The sequence below is a fragment of the Corvus brachyrhynchos genome, unplaced genomic scaffold (genome assembly GCF_000691975.1).
Source record: "Corvus brachyrhynchos isolate BGI_N302 unplaced genomic scaffold, ASM69197v1 scaffold43, whole genome shotgun sequence".
Classification (NCBI taxonomy): Eukaryota; Metazoa; Chordata; class Aves; order Passeriformes; family Corvidae; genus Corvus; species Corvus brachyrhynchos.
The window spans coordinates 4119370-4140327 of NW_008237353.1; the positions used below are offsets into that span (position 1 = coordinate 4119370).

The window sequence follows — 20958 nt, forward strand, 5'->3', positions numbered from 1 at the left end:
GGGTGCATATTTAATATGTGGGTGTTGAAGGTAAATCAGTTAATATTTGCAATGTGCTTTGAAACTTTGGTTGCGCGGTGTTGTGCAAGATGTTTTGTTGATGGTTGGCTTTGGATTGTGAGTGACTAAGACAGAAGCAATCAGTCTGTATTTGCTCATTTGAATAACGTGTGTTTTGCGTATGAAGCTGTATGTAGGGACAGAAGAGCACTGAGTTGTACTGTATGTGCTATTTCTGAAATATCAAGCAGGCTTAAGACTCAGAGGAGGAGGAGTTTCTGGGATTTTTCCAAATTCTGTCAACAAAACAAATTCTGTCTGCATTAATCATCAGAATGAGTCGGATTATTTGTGTGTTGTTGTAGCATAGCCTGGCTGAAACAGGCTACTTGACATTGTTTCTAATGTAATGGGACTTTTCCTGAGAGACTGATAAATCACTCATCACTACTTTGCATATTGAAATTATTGACTGATCATTAAGTCTTCAGTGAAGTGAAAGGACCAGTTGACTCTTAGAATGCCTCAAGATTATGCCTGTGCTCCAGAGCAGGATGAAATGCCCACTTTAGAGCACCATGCTAATGGCACCTGCATCTGCTGCTAACCAGGATAATTTGGGTACCTTAACATTAGGTGTTACTGCACTGAACAGCCACTGGCAGTGCTTAGGCTTTCTGCCAACATGCCCCTTAGCTAGCAGCGAGATTTATTCTCTCTTGTTTTAAGGTCTTGCTTTGTTCAAGAAATAGTTGCGTGATCCACTTTCCTCTGAGTAGTTGAGTCTGCATTTTGAAGGAATGAGCTAAAATTCAGCCTAAATTTTCTACCTTTGGTATATAATACCATGTGCAGAGTGAGCTTTGACTATTTTATATCAAAAAAGAGCCATGAGAAAAGAGTAGCCCATAAAGGTCATGCCATGTTGGAATAAGCTTCCTTTAGAACATGGTCATGGTTGTATACTTGCAAGGTTCTGTGCCTTTAAAATGTCTGTCTGGGAGCTGTTTGACAAGACAAGTGGAACTGTGGAATGTAGACTAAAATTGCAGCAGATTATGCCACACAGAACTGTACTCAGAGTTGAACTGAAGTATATATATATATATTTTCCTGATCAACAAAGATAGCGAACAGGTAAGATATGGAAATGATCAGTCTCTTTCTTGATTGGAATAAGTATGAGTTGTTCAGTGGCTGTGGGCTTGGGAGAGTTCTCAGTCATATGGGGGAATTATTGAAATGTCTTACAGGTACTGCAGTTTTAGAGTGTAATTACCTGCTGCTTTTCAGAAAGAAACATTTCTAGGTTTAGTCTTTTTAAACATAAATAATTTTGCAACTTCAAGTTACCCTCAGGTAATTGCATGGAAAATCTAGCAAATTATAGCAAGATGAACAAAACACCAAAGTAATTTGTCTGTTCATGTTGTCTGTGCTGGGTGCAGAGGCAGAAAACTCAGCTGCACATTGCAGAAGGAATGAAAATACAAGTTATTTAATCTAATTGGATTTTTGACATTGTTAAAAGGTAAACCTTTAAAGTATGTTTAGTTCTCCTGTTCTTTACTTTGTGGATCTTAGGTGTTGCTAAGGATGGATAGGCTGAAGCCTTCCTACACAACTCTGTGTGTCTGGGTGCTGCAGTGCAGACCCTGGGCTGCTGCAAGCCGTATAGCTGGAGTGTCCTGCTGGTCTGGCACAAGTGTCTAGAAAGTGGGAGAAAAAGGTGGCTTACTCCAAGGATCATCTCAGACCCAGACTGTAGCCTGTGCTTCATCTAGGGAAGAGATGAAAAGTATTTAGAGAATGGATTACTCACTTCAAAATCCCAGTATAAATAAGAGTAAGTGCTACTGATGGTTGCAGAGTAGAAGTGGGAAGTAAAATTTATCATCATCAATGTTTTGAAGCTAAATTTATTCTTTCATGTGCTTTTTCTTCTATGCTGTCTGATGTTCAGTACCCCCATGCCAGGCCTGAAGTATTCTGTTAATGGGCATGCTCTGGAATACAGATTCTTTTGTCTGCACTATTTATAAATATATTAATGATAGTTCAGTTGTTGGCCTATTGTAATTTTTCAAGTTCCAGTTTCATGTTCTCAGTGATCCCAAAATTACCATTTAGTTTTAGTGATGGTGGCAGAAGCCATAAGCTGTTCTGCTGGCCTTGGTAAACTCCATCAAACTTAATATATTTTGAAGGAGTTTGTTGTTTGGAAGGAGTGGTACAGCGAAGTTCCAGGTCACGAACAGATTGAATGGACATCAACTGATAGCTTAGTAGTTTCTCCCAGTGACTGCACGATACCCCCTAAACAGCTGAAAAGAGAGGTGTATGTGCTTATTTTTGGGAATGGTTTTCAAAGGTGACTGGAAATAAACCAGTGTTTTTTTAGAAAAAATTCAGTCTTGAAAGTAGCATGAGTAAATAAAACCGAGTTATTTATCTGTTATACTGAAATGAGGAGAGGCAATGATTTAACATGTCATATTTTGAATCCAGTAGTGTATTACTGGGTTTTAACTGGCTAGATCTTGTGTGTTTAAACGTGCTCAGTTCCTGTGTATGTGATGTGTTCAGTGGGCAGTCCCTGTGCACCTCTGTTTTGGTGCTGGACAGTGAGGCAGACACAGAATCCTGATCTGGAAGGCTTTATAAAACCTGTTTATAGTCCAGCAGTAGCTGCTGTTGAGATGTCTGCCTGCTCAAGAATGAATTTGCTAAAAATACTCAATTTCTTAAAAACCAGAAAACCCAAAAAAGCTTACTTGCACAATTAGCGCAGTAATGGAAATGTTAATGGAGAATAAAAACGGCAAGTTTGCATATTTGTAGTTTAAATCGGCGCTCTTGCCTGATGGGAGAATTATTTTTTTCATGAAGGCTTGTCTGGATTACCTGATTTGATAAGTAGCCTGGTTTTCCTTTTGGAACTTTAAATAACACATATAGAGGGTGAACGAAATTGTTGTGTTCTCATTAATTGTGAATGAAGTAATTTGTTATGTCCAGAGTATCTCAGAAATTTAATGAGAAAACAGAAGTCATGTTGCAATCAGTTGATTCTTTTATATTTTACATCCTGATACTGTTGATAAGACATGAGTGGGATTGTTTTGAAAGACATTTGCAATCTGCAAAGTTAGTATTTTCGGCATGCCTTTGAGTGTTGGCAAATGGATGGTACGTCTTCAGAGGTGGGAACTGATAATGTGTCTCTGAGATTTCAAACAAGTACCATCTGGAAACTCATGATAACTTGTGGTTTTGATTTGTAGTTGCTGTCGAGGGTGCAGACACAAGGAAAGAGCTTGTTTGCTTGGAATCTTTTCTGTAGGGCAAGTGACATGAAAGTTGATAGTTAACTATATCTGATACAATATTGACAACTAGCAAATGGTAGCTAAGTATTTTGTGTGCCAAGGAAAGGCACACAAATAAAACCCCAAACTTGTTGTTCTCAACTTTGTTGTGCTTTTTTCTTCTTTCCCAATACTTGTTGATTCTTTCCCAGTACTTGTTGAGCTCTCTCAATGCCCAGTGGTCCAAGAAATCATTAAATTAACCAGTACCTAATTTCAGTAACCTAATTTGAATGACAGTGGGTTTCTATGACAGGGATGTTGAAAGAAAAGAATTAGTTTGGCAACTTTTTCCCAGTCAAGATGCTCCATGACTTTTGTAACTGGCTGTGAGGTATCCTCATGCTTAGATATTTGTGTTTTTTGCGTGCAGATGATTCCCATGGAGAACAGTTGCGGGCACATATTTCAGATACCTTGGATGTTACAGGATCTGGCTCCAGAGCATAAAATGGCAACCAGGGTATCAAGGGAGGGAGCAGAGCTCTTTTGGAAGCAAGAATGAACAGGACAAAGTGTTTAACAGGGAGGTCCATGAATGGGAACAGAGGCTAGAATACAGCACATGGAAACAGAGAAACTGGAGGTATATTTGTTGTGTAAGAGAATTAGAAGTAAGAAAATCAGAAAAGGTGAGAAGGAAAACTCACAGAGAGATTAGGAACAGGATAAGGACAGCTGGAGGGAAAGGCCCTGGAAGAGCCTTCAGTGATTACAGAGAAAGATCTGCTTTCAGATTGAATTTCTCAGATTGATGTACAGTATTTAAAAGGATGTCATACTAGTCATGAGTCATGTTTTTTGAGCAAACAGTGCTGAGCAAATCTGGTAGTGGTTTCAGTGCAGAGAGAGGAGTGATGTGATGAAGAAAGTAAAGAAGGGCTGTTCTTTTAGGGCTTCACTAGCTGTGTTTCTTCTACTTTTTTCCTTTGTGAGTGTTTTGATTTTTCAAGGAGATGTGATTTGGGGGGGATTAGAAGAAAACAAAGTTTTGGAAAAAGAATTGGAAGAAAAAAGACTAAAAGTTAAGAGACCAGGGCATACCCAAGTCAGTTGTTTAATTTTCAGCTGATAGTATTACTGCGGTCTTAAGAAATTCTGCTGATTTATGGTTTCTGTAATGATAACAAACCTTACACTGTTAGTTAGAAAAGAATTGTAAATATTGTTTTCCTCTGTAGGTATACTGATGTTTCAGACTCTTGCCATTTTATCATCTTAGTGTTGCATAATGCAGCCAATTCATGTTTTCCTGAGTTTCCCAATTAAGTTAAGTGTTCAGAAGTTTCCATGACCTTTAGGTTCCTTTGTACTCTATGTTGTTTTTCAGAGAGTATGATAGACTTTGTGGTTTACTTCCATTGTAGCCCTTTTTTTATGGAAAAGATTTGTCACATGGTCACAAAAAGGCCATGGTTTTGAGTTGTGTTTTTGAGCATTTAATACAAGGCTGATTTGACATATCCTTTTCTTTTCCTAGAAATGTCTTATCATGCAGGAAACTGTTTAAGTAGATCATAAAAAAAAAGGTCAGCAGCAAAATATCATAATTTTTAAACTATCATTATGCTGAATATATGGCAAAAGTAAGTTGAAGAAGATCCCCTTAGAGAAGATTGTTGCAGGATATATGCACCCGTATCATATTCACTACCGTAATTGATGTTCACTGTACTTATGGTTCTTGCTTCACTTTCATCTGTCATAGTCTCTATGACTTGCTGGAAAACCTTCTGTAAAGTTTAGATTGTCCTGTTCACTCAGATCTCTGTGAGCTCTCAAACACAGGCATGTGGTCTTCACTGAAATGTTGGAAGTTTCTCAAAAACCTTGTGGAGTTGGAAAAGGTGGCAGGTGGAGACATTCCAAGGAAGGGTGCGTGGGCTGCCGTAGTAGGTGCAGCACCACATTCATGCCGTGCTTCCCATCCAGACCTAAGCTCTTTATCTGTCTGCCTGGGGTATAAACAGGGAAACCTCAGGGCTGTCTGCCCCTACCTCTGCCCCTGTAGGCATGTATTTAGAAGCCTGAGCGTATTTGTCAAAGCTATTTGACTCTTTATCTGGGGACAACGCTGAACAGTAGCAACTACTCATGTCAGAACACTCACAGGCGTATATATACACATAGATATATATACATGCACACATATGCCTATACATACATATAGGTAGCCAGTTGCTCCAGTCTCTGTGCCCTGAATAAAGAATTGTTACCCTGGTGTTGCTTAATGTTTAGTAATAATGAAGCCAGAAGATGTTGTTTATACATGCCAAGCCCAGTCTGCTCTTTTGGTCCATGTTTGTTTCCACACATCTATCAAGGCCTTGCAAAGCAAAATATGACCACTGACAAGTTATTCCCACAATGTTGCAAATGTTCAGCTCTTCCTGCAACCTGATACAAAAAGGCCCTGTTGGCAATTTTTTTCTTTTTAACTGAAATTTTCTTGAGAAAATGCAGTAGATTGTGGTGAATTTATACCAGTGCATGCAATTATTTTATGTATGAATAGGGCAGTAAAGTACTAAAAAAATTTAGCTATCGTTTTGAAGAGTTGTGATATGAACTCTTATTTAATAAATGAGTAACTCATAAGTGTGTGTCTGTATATTTATATATATGCGTAATCAAAATTTGTATGTATGTATATTCATTTGAGAGAGTATGAGACTTAATTAGGAAAAAAAAGATTTAAAAATAAATGCAGAAATAGAACAACTAAATATGATAAAACAATACTGTTGCTGTAAGGGGAGGACAAACTTCAGCTAGACTTTTATTTTCCTTAAATGATTTCTAGATGTGTACATGAACGAGACTCCTTTTCCCAAAACTGCTCCGGAGATTTTATTCTGTAAAAGCCTTTGCTTTGCATCCTCTGTTCTGCAGAGCTGAAGCCTGTGAAGAAATGAATTTACATGTATTTGGGAGACTTTTTTATATGTGTTAAATACATAAAGTGTTGCAGTTGTCCCTCAGACTGTCAGTCAAGGAGTTAGTATATTAATAGCCTGGAAACCAAACTGCTGTATGTATTCCTGTTGGCTTAGTATGTAAGGTCTTTCTAAACTTAAATGTGTTACTTCTTCCAATGCTGTTTCGAAGAGAGGGTTTTGATTTTGGCTTTAGGGGAGAAGTATTGCCACAGTGTTGTCTCTTCCTGCACACCTGGAAACCATGGTACAAGGATGCACTGAAACCAAGCCCAGGACTGGTGTTCTCTGTATCAAGGCATCTCTCCTCTGAATAACGACACCTCTTGAAAATGGTTGTGCTTTACGGTGGTGTATGAGTGCTACTGCAGCTGTAGTCTGTTAAATGGAATGTCTCACTTAAATGTTGGCCTCTTGCTATTTACTGTGTGTCTGTGTCCCACCCCTAATTCTCAGGTGGGTGTGTTATGGGTGTGGGGCTGAGTTTATAAACATTTTATGCTGCTGAAAAGAATAAAAAATACAAAGTTTTGGCAGTGTTACTGGAAAACTACTTTTAAAATGTGTTTGTTTTCATACTTGGTGCATCTGACTAGGCCAAGAGATCACTCTTTTTCTAACATTGAAACTCTGTTTCTTTGCTCATCTGTACATAATTCCTAATAATTTTTTTAACCTCTGATTATCTTTCTAGTAGTAAATGAGTCTGTTCATTAGTCTAAAAACATAATTTTCATACAGCCTGTGTTGGAGGAGAGGTTCTTTATCTTGTTCCATTTTTATTTTGACTTCTGTGTAGGCTAAAATTGAACTGAGTGCTCTTTCCCAACATGACAGGGTCAGATACTTGCTTTGTTTAAAGTAGCTAAAGGTCTGAATGTTGTTTTGATGACTGCTTTGTGTCCTTTCCCTGTCACAGAAGTTGTGTTTTAGCCAAATTAATAGTGTAATCTTGGTCAACAATGATTAGAACCCCCCTGAATGTTTTCCCTTATTTAGCATTATTTGCATTTTATGTATTATTTTCAATTTACCTGATTCATAGGTTAAGTGACCGATAGTTAATTGTAAATGATTTTTGAAGAAAATGTCAATGAGACAAATCTTTTTCAGTTTTAGCATTTCGTCATATGTGCATGGAGGAAAAGGATATTCATGCCTGTATGGATCCATTAATGATGAGTGCATATGTAAATATGCCTAAGTCTTGGCGGGCTTTCTCCTGCCTTAGCAGATGTCAATTCGAGTAAGGCATCCTAAGAATTGTTTTACCTGTATTTATTACTTACTGGCTTATGTTATTTAAAGGTATGTCAGCCAATACTTCAGTGCTCAATGTACTGAATAGTAGCGAGTGACATGAATTTTCTTACCCAAACTGATACAAGCTATTCCGATGAATGCTGAAGCACTGAGCTATTTGAGATCGATTATCTTCATTCTTTTGTTCAAAAAAAGAAGCTCTAACTTCACAAGGATAGTGACTATGCTAGTAATTCTGTACTATAGGTCATGATTTACAGAATTAGAGTTTATATATGTGCTTCTGCAGATAATTCTGAGGTTCATTTCTGTTAATGAATTTAGATATCAATAGGCTGTGAACATACAGAAAGGTTTGGATCCTGAAGAAAATAATATCCTTATCTGAATGGAGGCAGATACTGGTTGCATGAATATCTTTTATCTGAAAATTGCTGAGGTATAATTATACCATAACTAAGATATAATCAAAACTAGAAATATGTATGTTTCTTTCCAAACTAGCTATGTTAACTTTTCTCTTTAGTAGAGGTACACATTTTATAAATTCTGATTTGTTTCTTTTGTAGTATTAATTCACCGTAGAACTGAAGCAGGTATTTTATTGTCTTAGTGAAACCTGCTTTTGTTGACCACTTAATTTTGCCTTTGTCTAGGCAAGATCTTTCTGGAAGTATGCATTTCTGGGAGTAGTGACTGTTTTTCTTAACTTTGTTTTCCATCATGTGCAACCGAATGGCATCTCAGCTGGTAAATGAGATAACAATTCATTCCCCATTGGCAAAAAAATTAAAAAGAAATTACAATGGAAATGCTCATGTGCCTCTTTTTTTTCCTAAAACACAAAACAAAGAACAACAAAAAACCCTTTCCAAGAATGTAATTGAATATAAAGTAATCTTACAAATAGCCAATTTATTAGTAATGGCTAACTTCAGGATTTTTTATATGATATAATTTAGGAGTTGACAGGTTAAATAATTCTTAACACAGGTTTGTTTCTTTCTCTTGTGTAGACAACTCTGCTGAAGCAGATTTGTGGTTGCTGAACAGTTGTACAGTAAAAAATCCTGCCGAGGACCACTTCAGAAACTCGATCAAGTAAGTTATTTCCTTACAAAGATACTTAACTGCTGCTAATGACTATTGCATGTCCTAAAGCTTTGTGTTTTCAATCTAGAAGTAATTTTGTGCTTTAGAGCAAGAAGTGTGCTGAGTTTGAGTGTTACAATGCTGAATTCTCTAGAATGGATTTGTAAGGTAGAGTGGATTTTTTTTAATGGGCAATAACTTGCAAGTGATTATCACTACACTTATTTAGGAGAACTGCTGACCCATTTAGATGGGGGCTTTTATATCACTTTTCAAGACAATGTTGTAATAGTCTTCTGAAGAGTTAACTGTGCTTTTGACTTTTTTTTTTAATATGTGAATTGTTACGTAGTTTCTTTTTCCCCTCTACGTAAATATGGCCTAACTGGGACCTTCTTTTCAGTGGTGCCCAGCAGTGCCCATAAATGATAAGAAGTACCTTAACATGAGAAAGAACTTCTTTATGTTGAGGGTGTCAGAGCACTAGAACAGGCTGCCCAGGGGGATTGTGGAGTCTCCCTCTCTGTAGACATTCCAAACCCACCTGGATGTGTTCCTGTGTCACTTGTTGTGGGTTACCCTGCCTTGGCAGGGAGGTTGGACAAGATGATGTCCAGAAGTCCCTTCCAACCCTACCAGTTCTGTGATACTTTGAAAAGAGTAGGTATCAGGTGTATACTTAAAACCAGCTATTTCACTTAAAAGATGAACTGATTAGCTTGTAATAGAAGCCTTGTGAAGAATGTGTTTTATTACTCAGTACCATTCCAATGATGTAACAAAAAATGACATGGTAGCAACTTCTGCCTCCAATTTCTGCAGAAGTGTAGTTGTGATGAGAGTAACTGGAAAACCTCTCCACATACAGCTGTCATTGCCTGGTATTAAGAAATATTGTGGTATGTGTCTTGTAGATTTTATCTTTAGTAAACAAGTTTGGCTATTTGTGCAGTCATTTGTTTAGTGTGGTGCACTGGGGATGGACTGGCTGTTGAAATCCATTTTGGTGAGAAAAACATAGTTCTTGGGAAGGGAGAGAGGAGAGAGAAGCTAGATATAAGATATCTGATTGCAATGCTGGAGTTACTAACAGAGTCTCAGGACTGTAACCTTGAACAGAAACCATTTGCATGCTGTAGGTGGCACAGCAGTAATTTCCTCCACTCCTCACATTCACTTCCTGGCTGCTGGTGTTGCATGTAGCGACCAGAATGGCTTTTGCCTTTTCTTCTCTGTTGCCAAAAAAAAAAAAAAAAAAAAAAGTAAACTATTCCCAGAATACTTCCAGCAGTTAGTGTGTGTTGGCCAACAGAACTGATGACAAGATAGTTTCCATTTCAGTTGTGGCCATCCTTCTATTTTACTAATCCTGTGCCAGAAATTATGTGGTATGGTGTGTCTCCTAGCCAGGAGAATAGAGTTGGTTAAGGAAGAGGGCCTAACTGAAAGCAAATGACCAAAATTATTTCTTTGAAGAACATGTTTCTGTTACTGCTCTGTTCATGAACCCGATGTTACTTGTAGCTCGGATTTGTTCTTTTTCATCCTTACATCTCCCTATACTTGCTCTTTTCCTGTAGCGTGCATTGTTCATTCTCTAATCTCAGATCCTGGCAGTTCCCAGACTTGGAGAATGACAACTTTTGTAGTTGATTCTGACCATTTTTCACAAGGTTCTTTAAGCATAGGGGAGAGAACCGTATGTGAGTGCACATTCGTGGGACTTGGAACTGAAAGATTAAACATTCTCACTCTCAAAAAACGTAACTATTCCTGTATTTGGGTTTTACAATCATGACGAAAGCTTGTCTCTCTAAAGAACACAACTTCTCCCAAGTAGTTCTTAATTTGTTACAGCAAAAACCCAATACATGCAGTTTGGATGATACAAAATGAATTGCTGTTATATCCTGTCACAGCAGCCTGTTGGTAACTATGGAGATCTGTGTTTTTCTCAGTTGAGTAACAAAATAAACATGTAGTATGTGTGTGTTGTCAAAGCAAACATACTTGGAGTGGAAAAATTAATACTCAGCACTGTAAAATTATTCTTTAAAATTGAAAAAAAAAAAATCAGTCTGAAAAGTGTTACACAGTATTATGGATGTTATGTGAGAACAGTATTTCAGGTTTGTTTATTCTCTGTGCACTGCAACAGCTCCTGCTACATCGCTTGTATATATATGACTTCAAAATGGACTGATTCAAACCAGTGGTAGTGTTTTCACACTGGCAGTTAAAGAATGGCTGTGAAAAGCTGATCCCTCACTAATACCATGTGCCAAAGGATGTGCCAGAACCCAAGTCCTGTAGGTTCAACCTTTTTTGGTCTAATTTTCTTCTAAAAAAGGAACAAAACCACTCCAGACACTCTGAACCTTTGCAGATGCGTATACAGCTGATACAAGCTGACTGACAGTATAATCTTTATACTATTTTTTTGTTCTTCTAGCTCTTAGGATAGTCTCCTCTTGTTCAGTATCAATAAAGTTGAACTTGCTGAACCAGTGATGGTATGGAGGGCAAAGAGTTGTGTAGGTTACTGACGGGACGGACGTAGACGGTGACGGAGATCTCTATAGTCTGATCTTGGGACACATGGGGTTTGTTGTAAAAGGCTTGGGTATTGGGGCACTGCTCAGAGCTGCCAGACTCAGCTCTGAGCAGGCCCAAGAAAGCAAGAGAGTAAGTGGGTAAGAGAGAGAGAGAGAGAGAGGGTGTAAGAGCGAGAGTGGAAGTAAGAGCAAGAGAATAGAATGGAAGTAGTAGTATGGAATGAATGTCTGAAGTCCTGGTTACAATACAATAAATCATCTTCTGTACTGAATATTCTAATTGTCACTAACCAATCTAATACAAGATACAAATCCTATAGCATTTACATACAGCCTATAAGAGTTCTTATATTACCATAGAGTGTTACATCTTAACTTCTAAAAACTACTCTTTGGACCCCTTCTGCTGAGCTAGCAGGGTCTGCTCTGACCCTTGGAACGCTTGCAAGCAGAGGGTATTGTTCCATCAAGAGGGGATTACCTTCAGTGGCCATACCATTGTTTTCTAGTTGTTCAGTAACTAAGACCTGGTATTTCAAAAGTGGCTTTCATTTCGATGTTGCCTGTAGTTTTCATATTCCCAAAATCTTTTGTCAGGCAATCATATTTATAAGGCTTTCCTGTTTCATCTTCCCCAACAGAGTTGTTAAAAGACATTAAGCTTATGGAGGGGACTTGAGAGATTTTCCTGTGCAGATTTATTCTCAGTTGGTTAATCATAAAATAAGATTAAAGTAGAGTTAGGCAATAGCAGTAAAAATTCCCACTATAATTAAGTGGGTAGAGTTTGAAAAAATAATGATTAAGGCTTGTGTTTTGATTGGTGATGGATATACCTCTTGTGTTTCAGTAGAGTAGTTGCTGGGCATTCCAAGAAATAAGCAGCTTTTGGAAAGTTCCATTTTTTGAAGTTGACTTTATTTTGCCTTAGAATTTAAAATGAAATAATACTTTTAAAAAAAAAGAATTATTTATTTAAAAGTGAATCACATCCTTTTTTTGCTGATGATGTTGCAGTATGGTATCTTTGTTCTGGACCTGATCATCTGTCAGTGTGACCAATTTACATGAGTTAAGTGTATATATATATATGTGTGTGTGTTTTATAAACAGTATAAATAATATTAATAATAAAAAAGAAAAATCAATAAAGTTTTTCCAGAGAGATGTCACTATTTGTTTTGGGGGATGTTGGGTAGTTTTTTGGTGGTCCATTTAAGTGCCTCTGCTTATAGTTTTTGTGTTTTGTTTTGGTTTTTTTTTCTCGGTTGCAGAAGGTTATCAGGTAACATTTTCTGCTATCATTTATCTTATTCAAAAGTAGTTTTCTTAAAACTTAGCTGCTAGTAATAACAAGAATAAACATTCAAGAAGTAAGTTACTAACCTTAACTTGTGTAAACTACAGTAAATCTGGTAAGACTTTGATGAAGATAATTAAGCCCAAGAGCATGTTCTAGAGCAGCTCTCTTCCTTTAAAATAAAGTTATTTTGCTCTTCAGTTTCATGCTCCATTACTTTCTGTGTGCTCTGATACTCTTTTCTTGACTGTTACATCTCAGATGTGTAACCCCATTTTCCTGATGACCTCTGAAGATTCAAAGACAGTTGTGTGTTGTCCGTGTTTCTAGCTAGCAGTCTTTTTCCTTGCTTGATCCATTCCTGAGTGCTGGTATAAGTTACTCATGTGTTCTGGGACTTTGGCTTTTCCTTAAGGAGTTCTCCTGCAGTTTGAAGTGTTATGGGTAGGAATCTGGTGTCCCTCTTATCAAAATAGCCAGAATGATGTTGTCTGGCAGGACTGATGTGGTTATGCTGTTGTTCATGGCTTGTCTCATGGTATGGAACAAGTCTGACCACTATAAATAATCATCTTTGTTACTATATATAATTAACACGTAGCATTAACACACATTCTCTGATGTATTTGTTGCTGCATTTGCTTCAAGGCACGCTCCAGTGTGTGTTCAACCCTTTTCTCTCTGATAGCTATGATTTGTGACAGAGATGTGAGGGCTTTTAGCACTTAAGTAGCACCCTGTGGCTTCCAGTTCTGTCCTCGCTTCAGTTTTCACCAATTCATGAATAAACACTGTGTGGGGGATCTCACTTTTATGCTAGAAGGAGCATCAAAAACTGTAGAATTTGTGGAAATGTTAGTTTAAGAAGACTGTGACTGTAGACCTTGCGAGTTGTTTAAAGCTCTCAGTGGATTAAATTGAAGAGTAAAAGGCATGACTGCCTTTGGATGCTATGGGATTTCTGTTCACCAAATGCAACTGTGTTGATGTTAAGTACAGAAGGAGGTTATTCTTTAAGAAATACAAAAGCTTGTTCAGACATAAGAATAATTTCCTGCTGCTTGACATCTTTGCAAATGAAAATAACCCCGGAAGAAGGTTTTTTGTTTCTTTTTGTCAACGTTTGTGAATGTAATTTATATGATGCATTTTGCAAACTGAGCAAAAGGAAAACTTGCACACTGTGTAGGGTTACCACTTTTTTAATGCAGCATTAATCCTTTTGCTGTTACTAATACATTTCCAGTGTAGAAGTAGACTGTGATTTACAGTTGTTTATACCATTGATGCAATAAAATCTAAGCTGTGATGTACTTCCAGAAGAGGAAACACAAGTATTTCAAAGCTCTTGGTTGTTTTATACATCCTGTTAGCATAAGATTACTTCCACCAGGTGTAGGTTTCTTAGAGGAGTGTGATAGCCTGGCTGTTTATTGCATTTTACAGAAATAGTGTGTTGCCATGAGTTTTGGTGTTCTTGTCGGAGTACTTAAGGTGATAGGGCAGTACTGGGAATTGTAGGTAGAGGTATTGCTGTTTTTCACTTGTATTGAAGAAATCTGAGGAAGAGCTGAAGTAGTACTCTGAAGTAAAAATGCCTGCAAAACAAACTTCATTGGGTGGGAGGAAGTTTGGCACCTGATTTTTTTCCCCCCTAAGACTGTTGCCAATAATACTCCTTGCTCAGACTCTCTAAACTAGTCTAGATAATGCTGGTGAAAACCTTGCCTTTTTCCAGGATGACAGGCTGGCACACTTACAGATTGATGAGGTGCTTGTATTCAAGATTTATGCTATATTCACAGTGCAAGAGGAACTCCTTCCCCAGCCAGTAGGAGTTACTTGGTTTTGAGTGGAGGCTGTAAATCAATTAACTAGAATTTAAAATCACTGTTCTTTACTAAGAACAACTAGAGAAGCTTAGGTGACTGCTGAAGTTGCTTTATCAAAACCTTGATTGGAACAGATTTAGGCACAACATTTACATGTTTACAGATGTAGGAGATCTATTAAGGTCTCAGCAATCACACACCATTAACCATTAACCAAAATTAATTAAAATTAGTTTTGGTGCTCATCCTGTTTCATAAAGAAATGATTTTTTTCTTTGGAAGTGCTCTAATCTTTGATGTAATGTGTACAAATTAGTTAGTTGAAAACACTGAATATTTCTTTTATGTTCAACAGATGAGGGGTTTTTTGTTTTTTTTTTTTTGAGCTTCTGCATTTTCCTGGCAAAAAATTCTAGAAGGGTTTTCTACTTGAGCATTTGAGATTTTGTTTTTTTGTACAGCTGTGCCCATCCATATTACAAAACAATTAATTTTTTTAATGTTCATTCTACCAGTTAACGTTTCTCAGCTTAAGCAATACCAGTTTCACAGTTAAATAGTTGGTCAAGCTTTGCCAAGGGGCATAGCTGACTTCAGATACTCTCTGGCTTCCAAATGCTGCAGAAGGATTTTATAGGCTTAGAACAAAAATGTTATTAAACTGAAGTCTTTATTTAAAACCTTACCAATCTAGTACGTTTTTTTTCTTCTTTTTAAACTCACTGAATATTGTCGTCCATGCTTTTAGTGTCTTAAGCTGATGGAAGATGTAGATGCTGGTGAAGAATTATGTGATTTAAATGATGTTTGTTAGTGGAAGTTTTTTAGCTGCATTTGAGTGTGTTCTTTTTCTTGCACTCATCTCTGCCATAAAAGAGAATGTTAAAAGCTGATTGACATGATGTTATAAAATCCAGAGAAAAAGCACACCATATAGAACTGAGTGCTTTCCATTGCATAGTATTTAGAAGATAAAAGGATTATGGACTGCTTGTTACATGGCCATGTTTTGCAGAGATTTGAAAAAGCCTGGGTTATAAACTTGTGTGCACTTTAGTTTAATATTTTAAAAGGTTTAAAAAAAAAAAAAGAACAGCACCTGTTAAAATCAACTTCTAAATGTGATTCTAGAAATATTTTCTATTCTGATATGAACGCATTTGGGACTGCTTTAAAAACTCCATGATATTGATGCTTTGAGATGTTAGCGCAGTGCTGATTAAGCCTCAGATGCTTTAGTGGACTAATTAGCTTTTAGATACTCTTTATGTCTTGAGCCAGATCATTAGGGACTGAGGTACATTTGATGGCTATTTTAGAGAAGAAAATATTGCCAGGACATGAGAGGCCAACTCTCTTTCATGACTTCATATATCTGTATTTGAACTTTTTGATGAGGCTATAGTTACAGGTCCCCAGGTATGTAGGCTCCAGGAGCACTGGTGCTTCACAGGCAGTGTTTACGGACTCTGAAATCAGTAAAGTTCATTGCTAAACATACAAGATACACTTTCCTTTGCAAACAAATGCAATCAACCATTACACTTTAGTGATAGGGGTAAACAAGGAAGACTTCTGATTTAAAAAGTATAGCTCTCCTGGTAGTTCATGGAGTAATGCTTTCACCTTTCTTCTTGTCAACCAAAATGGGGACACAGGTACCATGGAATTGCAGAATATCCAGAGTTGGAATGGACCCATAAGGATCATCGAGTCCTGGCACTGCACAAGACACCCCAAGAGTCACATCATGTGCCTGAGAGCATGGCCAAACACTTCTGGAGCTCTGTCAGGCCTGGTCCTCTGACCACTTCCCTGGGGAGCCTGTGCCAGTGCCCAACCACCTTCTGGGTTAAGAACCTTTTACTAATATCCAACCTAAACCTCTCCTGACACAACTTCATGCCACTGCCTTGGGTCCTGTCACTTGGTCTTTTTTCAGCATTTTAGAACAAGAACTTGCATACGTGTATAACCATCTGAAACCTGTTTTAAGAAAATGAGCGACATTGAAAAGGATATCTAATTCTCTTCAGACTGCATTGCTGATGTTATCTTCAGTTAAAAACGAAAACAGTTCTTCCCCCTCCTCTCAGACTTGGTCAAATTGCATAATTTTAAGAAACCTCTCCAGACAGAGTTAATAAAATTGGCAAAAGTAAGTATTGGGCTTTCCTAGTGTTTCTCATGCTGTTCTGCCATATGCTTGCTTTGGGGATGGGCTGTTCTCTTGGGATTAGTGCTGGTGCCCCCTCTTTGCCCAGACCAGGGACAGATACAGCAGAAACCATCAGGAAGATGGAGGCGCTGTTTTGGGCCAGAAGATTCAGATTTTTTACTTAATCAAGGGCTTTAAAGAAGAGGCTTTTTGAGGGGTTGGAGGCATTTGAGCAAAACTATGCTTGGTTTCCCATTATGGGCACGTGCATGAAAAACACGTTAAAATCTATTTGGAATGTCTTGCCTGTTTTAACAGGATGGGGACAATGATTTCTCATGACCAAGTTCCTCCCTTGATTTAACTCACACTTCAGATTAGCACCTTAACCTCTCGTTTGTCCTTACTGGACTGGAGTGTTTTCTGTTCGCAGTTCAAAAAATAGGCTACTAAATAAAGACTTTAAAAGTCTAGTTTGGGTCGTGGTGTGCAAAAAAATAAAATTCACCACTGTGTATTTGAATTTAAGGAATGTGAATGGAATCAGAACATTAACAGTTTGTAAGTCAGCATGCCTTCAGGTGGAAAATGCCCCTATGGAGTTTGCCAAAGCAAAGAGCTGGTGACAATTCCTGAGGAGTCTGTGATTCAAACAGTGGTGAGATAGCGGACAACTGCTGGAAACAGCAGTAGAATGAGACACTGTAGTATGTCTTTTTATTAATTCAAACAGTAGGCTGTGTACACTTTCTTGCCCTTGGAGCAATATTTATGACTTATCCAAGCAGACTGTGCCCAGTAGTGGACTACTGAAGTTGAACTTTGTGTTGCAATTAATATGGGGATGTGCAGTCAGAATTCTTGCTGCTTCTGCCGTGTGACATTCACCTCCCATCTGTTGGGGAATTTCTTGTTTATTTCTCTACTTGGGAGGTAACCAAACTACTTCCTCCAGCACTAAAAAGTGCAGGAGATACTAAGAGATTTTAGATTTGCTTTAAATAAGCAATAGTGTTACTGAGAGAGGACATAGTATTAATTGACATCCATTGAAATAACGTGGGACAGGATCAGGACAGATCTCTGCTTGGTTTGGTTTGCCTGCATACAGAAAGTACAGTCATAAGAGGTGAAAAAGAATGGAATGTTCTACTGGTTTTATTTGTTTTCCTTTTCCCCTTGCTCTTTTGAGCTTTTAACCAGTAGACCAGAATATATGAAATGCAGTAGAATGATGAAAGGGTGATTCAGTAATACAGATAGCAGTTCTTGTTAGCTGGTTTTAGGATGGGTTATATGAGCTTTATAGAATCAGTGTTTCGCATATTATATGACCCCCTATGTTAACAGGTGGTTTGTTTTACCATTTCAGACAGACGAATTGAGCAGAAAAGGTTAATGCTTTGAGTGCTGGAAGCAGGTGGTTGGTAGCTTTGACTATTTAGGTAATTAGCTGTATGTTGGCTGTTGTCCTAGCAGGCCTGACATTTCCTAGGGAGGGAGCACAGGAAAACATGCAGAAACTTGGTGTAGCAGGACTAATGCAAAAATTCAACATGATCTAAACTTGTTGTTACTGACAAGTATGATTTTATTTGGTTTTGGTTCAAAAGATTATCTACTAATACTTTATGGGTGTTTGTCCTAAAACAGAGAATGCTTGCTTGTTCAGGTGAGCTTGAGTGTCAAAAGCATCTTCTCTCATACTTCTGAAAGCATTTGTCCTGAGGTTGTTAGATGCTAACCCACAAAGAGCAAAAATAATGTTGGGGATTTTTCTGTTTTGTCTGTATTCAACAAAGTTCTTGTTTTTCACACTGAGTCCTGTTGTAATTCCCATCTCTGTTTAACATGCATCTGCAAAGATTGATGGTATGCTGAGTTTTATTGTGGCACATTTAGTCAAGGCAAGTTGGGATACTACCAGTGCAGTACAGCAGTTCACATTTGGCATTGCACACCTCAGCTGCTGACTTGGCCCTTGGTGCACTACTCTTCGGAGGGACATCAGCACAGACAACTGTTTCTTTTGAATTTAACTTTTTATCCAGAATTTTTCCTTTACTTGTAAATTTTCTTTTTAGCTTTCAGTGAAAAAAAGGTAGAAACACAGGCCAACAGCAAGACACAGTTGACCACAGAATTGTTTCATTCCAAATATGTGTTTGAATTCAAAACTTTCCTAAGAGATAATGTCTGGTAACTACTTTTAACAGGATAAATAGTCAACAGTTTTCATGTATTGGTTTTACAGCTCACAGCACAATGGAAACTGACCCTTGTTAGTGCCTCCAGCTACCAACATAACACAAATACTCACCAAGAAATTTTATATGTGTTTACGCCAAGTAGGAAAAAAACTATTGTTTTCCTTAGGTCTATTATATTTTATTAGCATAATCTCAAGGGAAACTCAGTAGTGAAGAGGCAGAGACTCTTTTTTTAAAAAAGTACAGTGCTAAATAAAAGCATCTAAAATATAGCAAAACTCACTGTAGAAGCAATCTCTGATTACCTCAATCCAACTGGGTAGCATGGATTCTTTTTCCTAAATACTTCATATGCCTCCAGTTTTTTTGTGTCTCCCTGTGCTTTTTTTAATGTAGCCCATTTCCGTAATAGATGTCTAGTTTGTATGCTTTTACGTTATAGCAGTCATCAAATAGGAACGTTTACTTTGTGGAGATGTAAAATTGATATCTGCAACTGCAAAAAATGAAGATGAGTGAAAAATGTTATTTAGAGACAGAAAAGGTTTAACGATGGCTGTATCCTAAATACAGTGAAGAATTTTCTTTCACATTCTTTCAGGAAAGAATACCATGTTTAATTAGAATTCTGAATCCAGATTGTAAAACTTCCTACACAAGGAAAGCTGCAGGAAATGGAATTTTTACTTCAGATTGCTCTTAGCTTCAGATACTGCCTTTTAAATATATAATATCTGAACTTGAAATTATTCTTTCAGGTATTGCCTCTTTTCATATTTTATTTCTTGCCATTAGTGGGAGCTCTCTTGTTTAGCCAGTATTGGACACATTTGCTAGCTTAGTGATGTGAACTGTGCTGGACTGAACCAGCAAAGACATTTAAGATTCTCAAAGGGAAATACCAAAAATGGAAGGATTTTTGAAATGGATGAACTTTTGCATGAGAAGTGGAAGCTATGGTTATTTTGTTTTTATACATATGAAGTTTATGTAGCCTCTTTTGGTCCTATAGCTTGTAATTGCATTTATAACCTGAGAATTTGACTATTTATGTATAAATGGATGTAATATACTCAAGCATTCTAGAAACCAGGTAAAATGTGTTTTTGCACAGGTTTTGTTTTGACCTTCCCTCTGTGGCACAGCAGGGTTGCTTCTAATATAGTCTAAACTAATACAAATTCAATGTATGGTAAACCTGGAGCTTCAGAATGTGGTAGCTTTGTAGAATTCACTATCACAGAATCACAGAATGGTCTGGGTTGGAAGGGACCTTTAAAGGTCACCACGTCCAACCCCCTGCAATGAACAGGGACATCTTAAACTAGATCAGACTCCTGTGCAGCCTGGCCTTGAATGTTTCCAGGGATGGATCATCCACCACCTCTCTAGACAATCTCTTTAGTTTGAAACCATTATCCTTTGTCCTATCGCAAGAGGCCCTATTCCAAAGTCTGTTCCCATAAGCCTTTCCTATAAGCCCTCATTACGTACTGAAAGGCCTCCCTGGAGCTGCCTTCTCTCCATGCTGAACAACCCCAACTCTCTCAGCCTTTCCTCATAGGAGAGGTGCTGCAGTCCTCTGATCATCTCTATTATCTCCTAAGAACCCACGTCAACAGGTCCTGTCTTTCCTGTTCTGGAGATCCCAGAGCTGATGCAGCACTGCAGGTGGGGTCTCACCAGAGCAGAGCAGAGGGGAAGATTCCCCTCCCTTGCCCTGCTGCCCACGCTGCTTTGGATGCAGCCCAGGATACAACTGGCTTTCTGGACTGCAAGGGCACATTGATGGCTGAAGTCCAGTATTTCATCCAGCAGCACCCCCAAGTCCCTCTTGGCTTCCTCTCACAAGGAAAGGGATTATTTACTTAATATTTGAAATACATTGGTTTTCAGTGTTAATGGCATAATGCAGTGTTAAAATATCTCTTGAGCAACATGTTTTTTAAGTCAACAGTTTACAGTTTTTACAGCAAGCAGTGCATGCTCTTGGTTTTGTGGTTTCCATTTGTATTTCATAAAACACACCAATGAAGCATGCTTGTTGCAAAATTTTTAAACTAAGCTGTTGTGAAATGCTACTTAATATATTGCAATTCTTGTAGGAAGGACATTTAATGAGAGTAAGCCAGGTATTGTGCACTCTGTTGCTGTGATTCTTTACTGGTGCTGTGGTTGAGATGCAGTGTGCTGATCTTGAATTTCTTGTGACAATTGCTCAGAAACCACATGCTAAGATGACAT

General features: G+C 37.9%; 1 protein-coding gene across 4 annotated transcripts in view; it reads left to right on the forward strand.

The window, feature by feature from the left end:
• Positions 1 to 20958, forward strand: part of CDKAL1 (CDK5 regulatory subunit associated protein 1 like 1) — a 389233-nt gene that overhangs the window by 62251 nt on the left and 306024 nt on the right. For all 4 annotated transcript variants that reach the window (XM_017730699.1, XM_008630909.2, XM_017730700.1 and 1 more), the window contains one exon: positions 8584 to 8668. In XM_017730699.1, coding sequence (XP_017586188.1) covers positions 8584 to 8668 — 85 coding nt within the window. The remainder of the gene's footprint in view (positions 1 to 8583; positions 8669 to 20958) is intronic.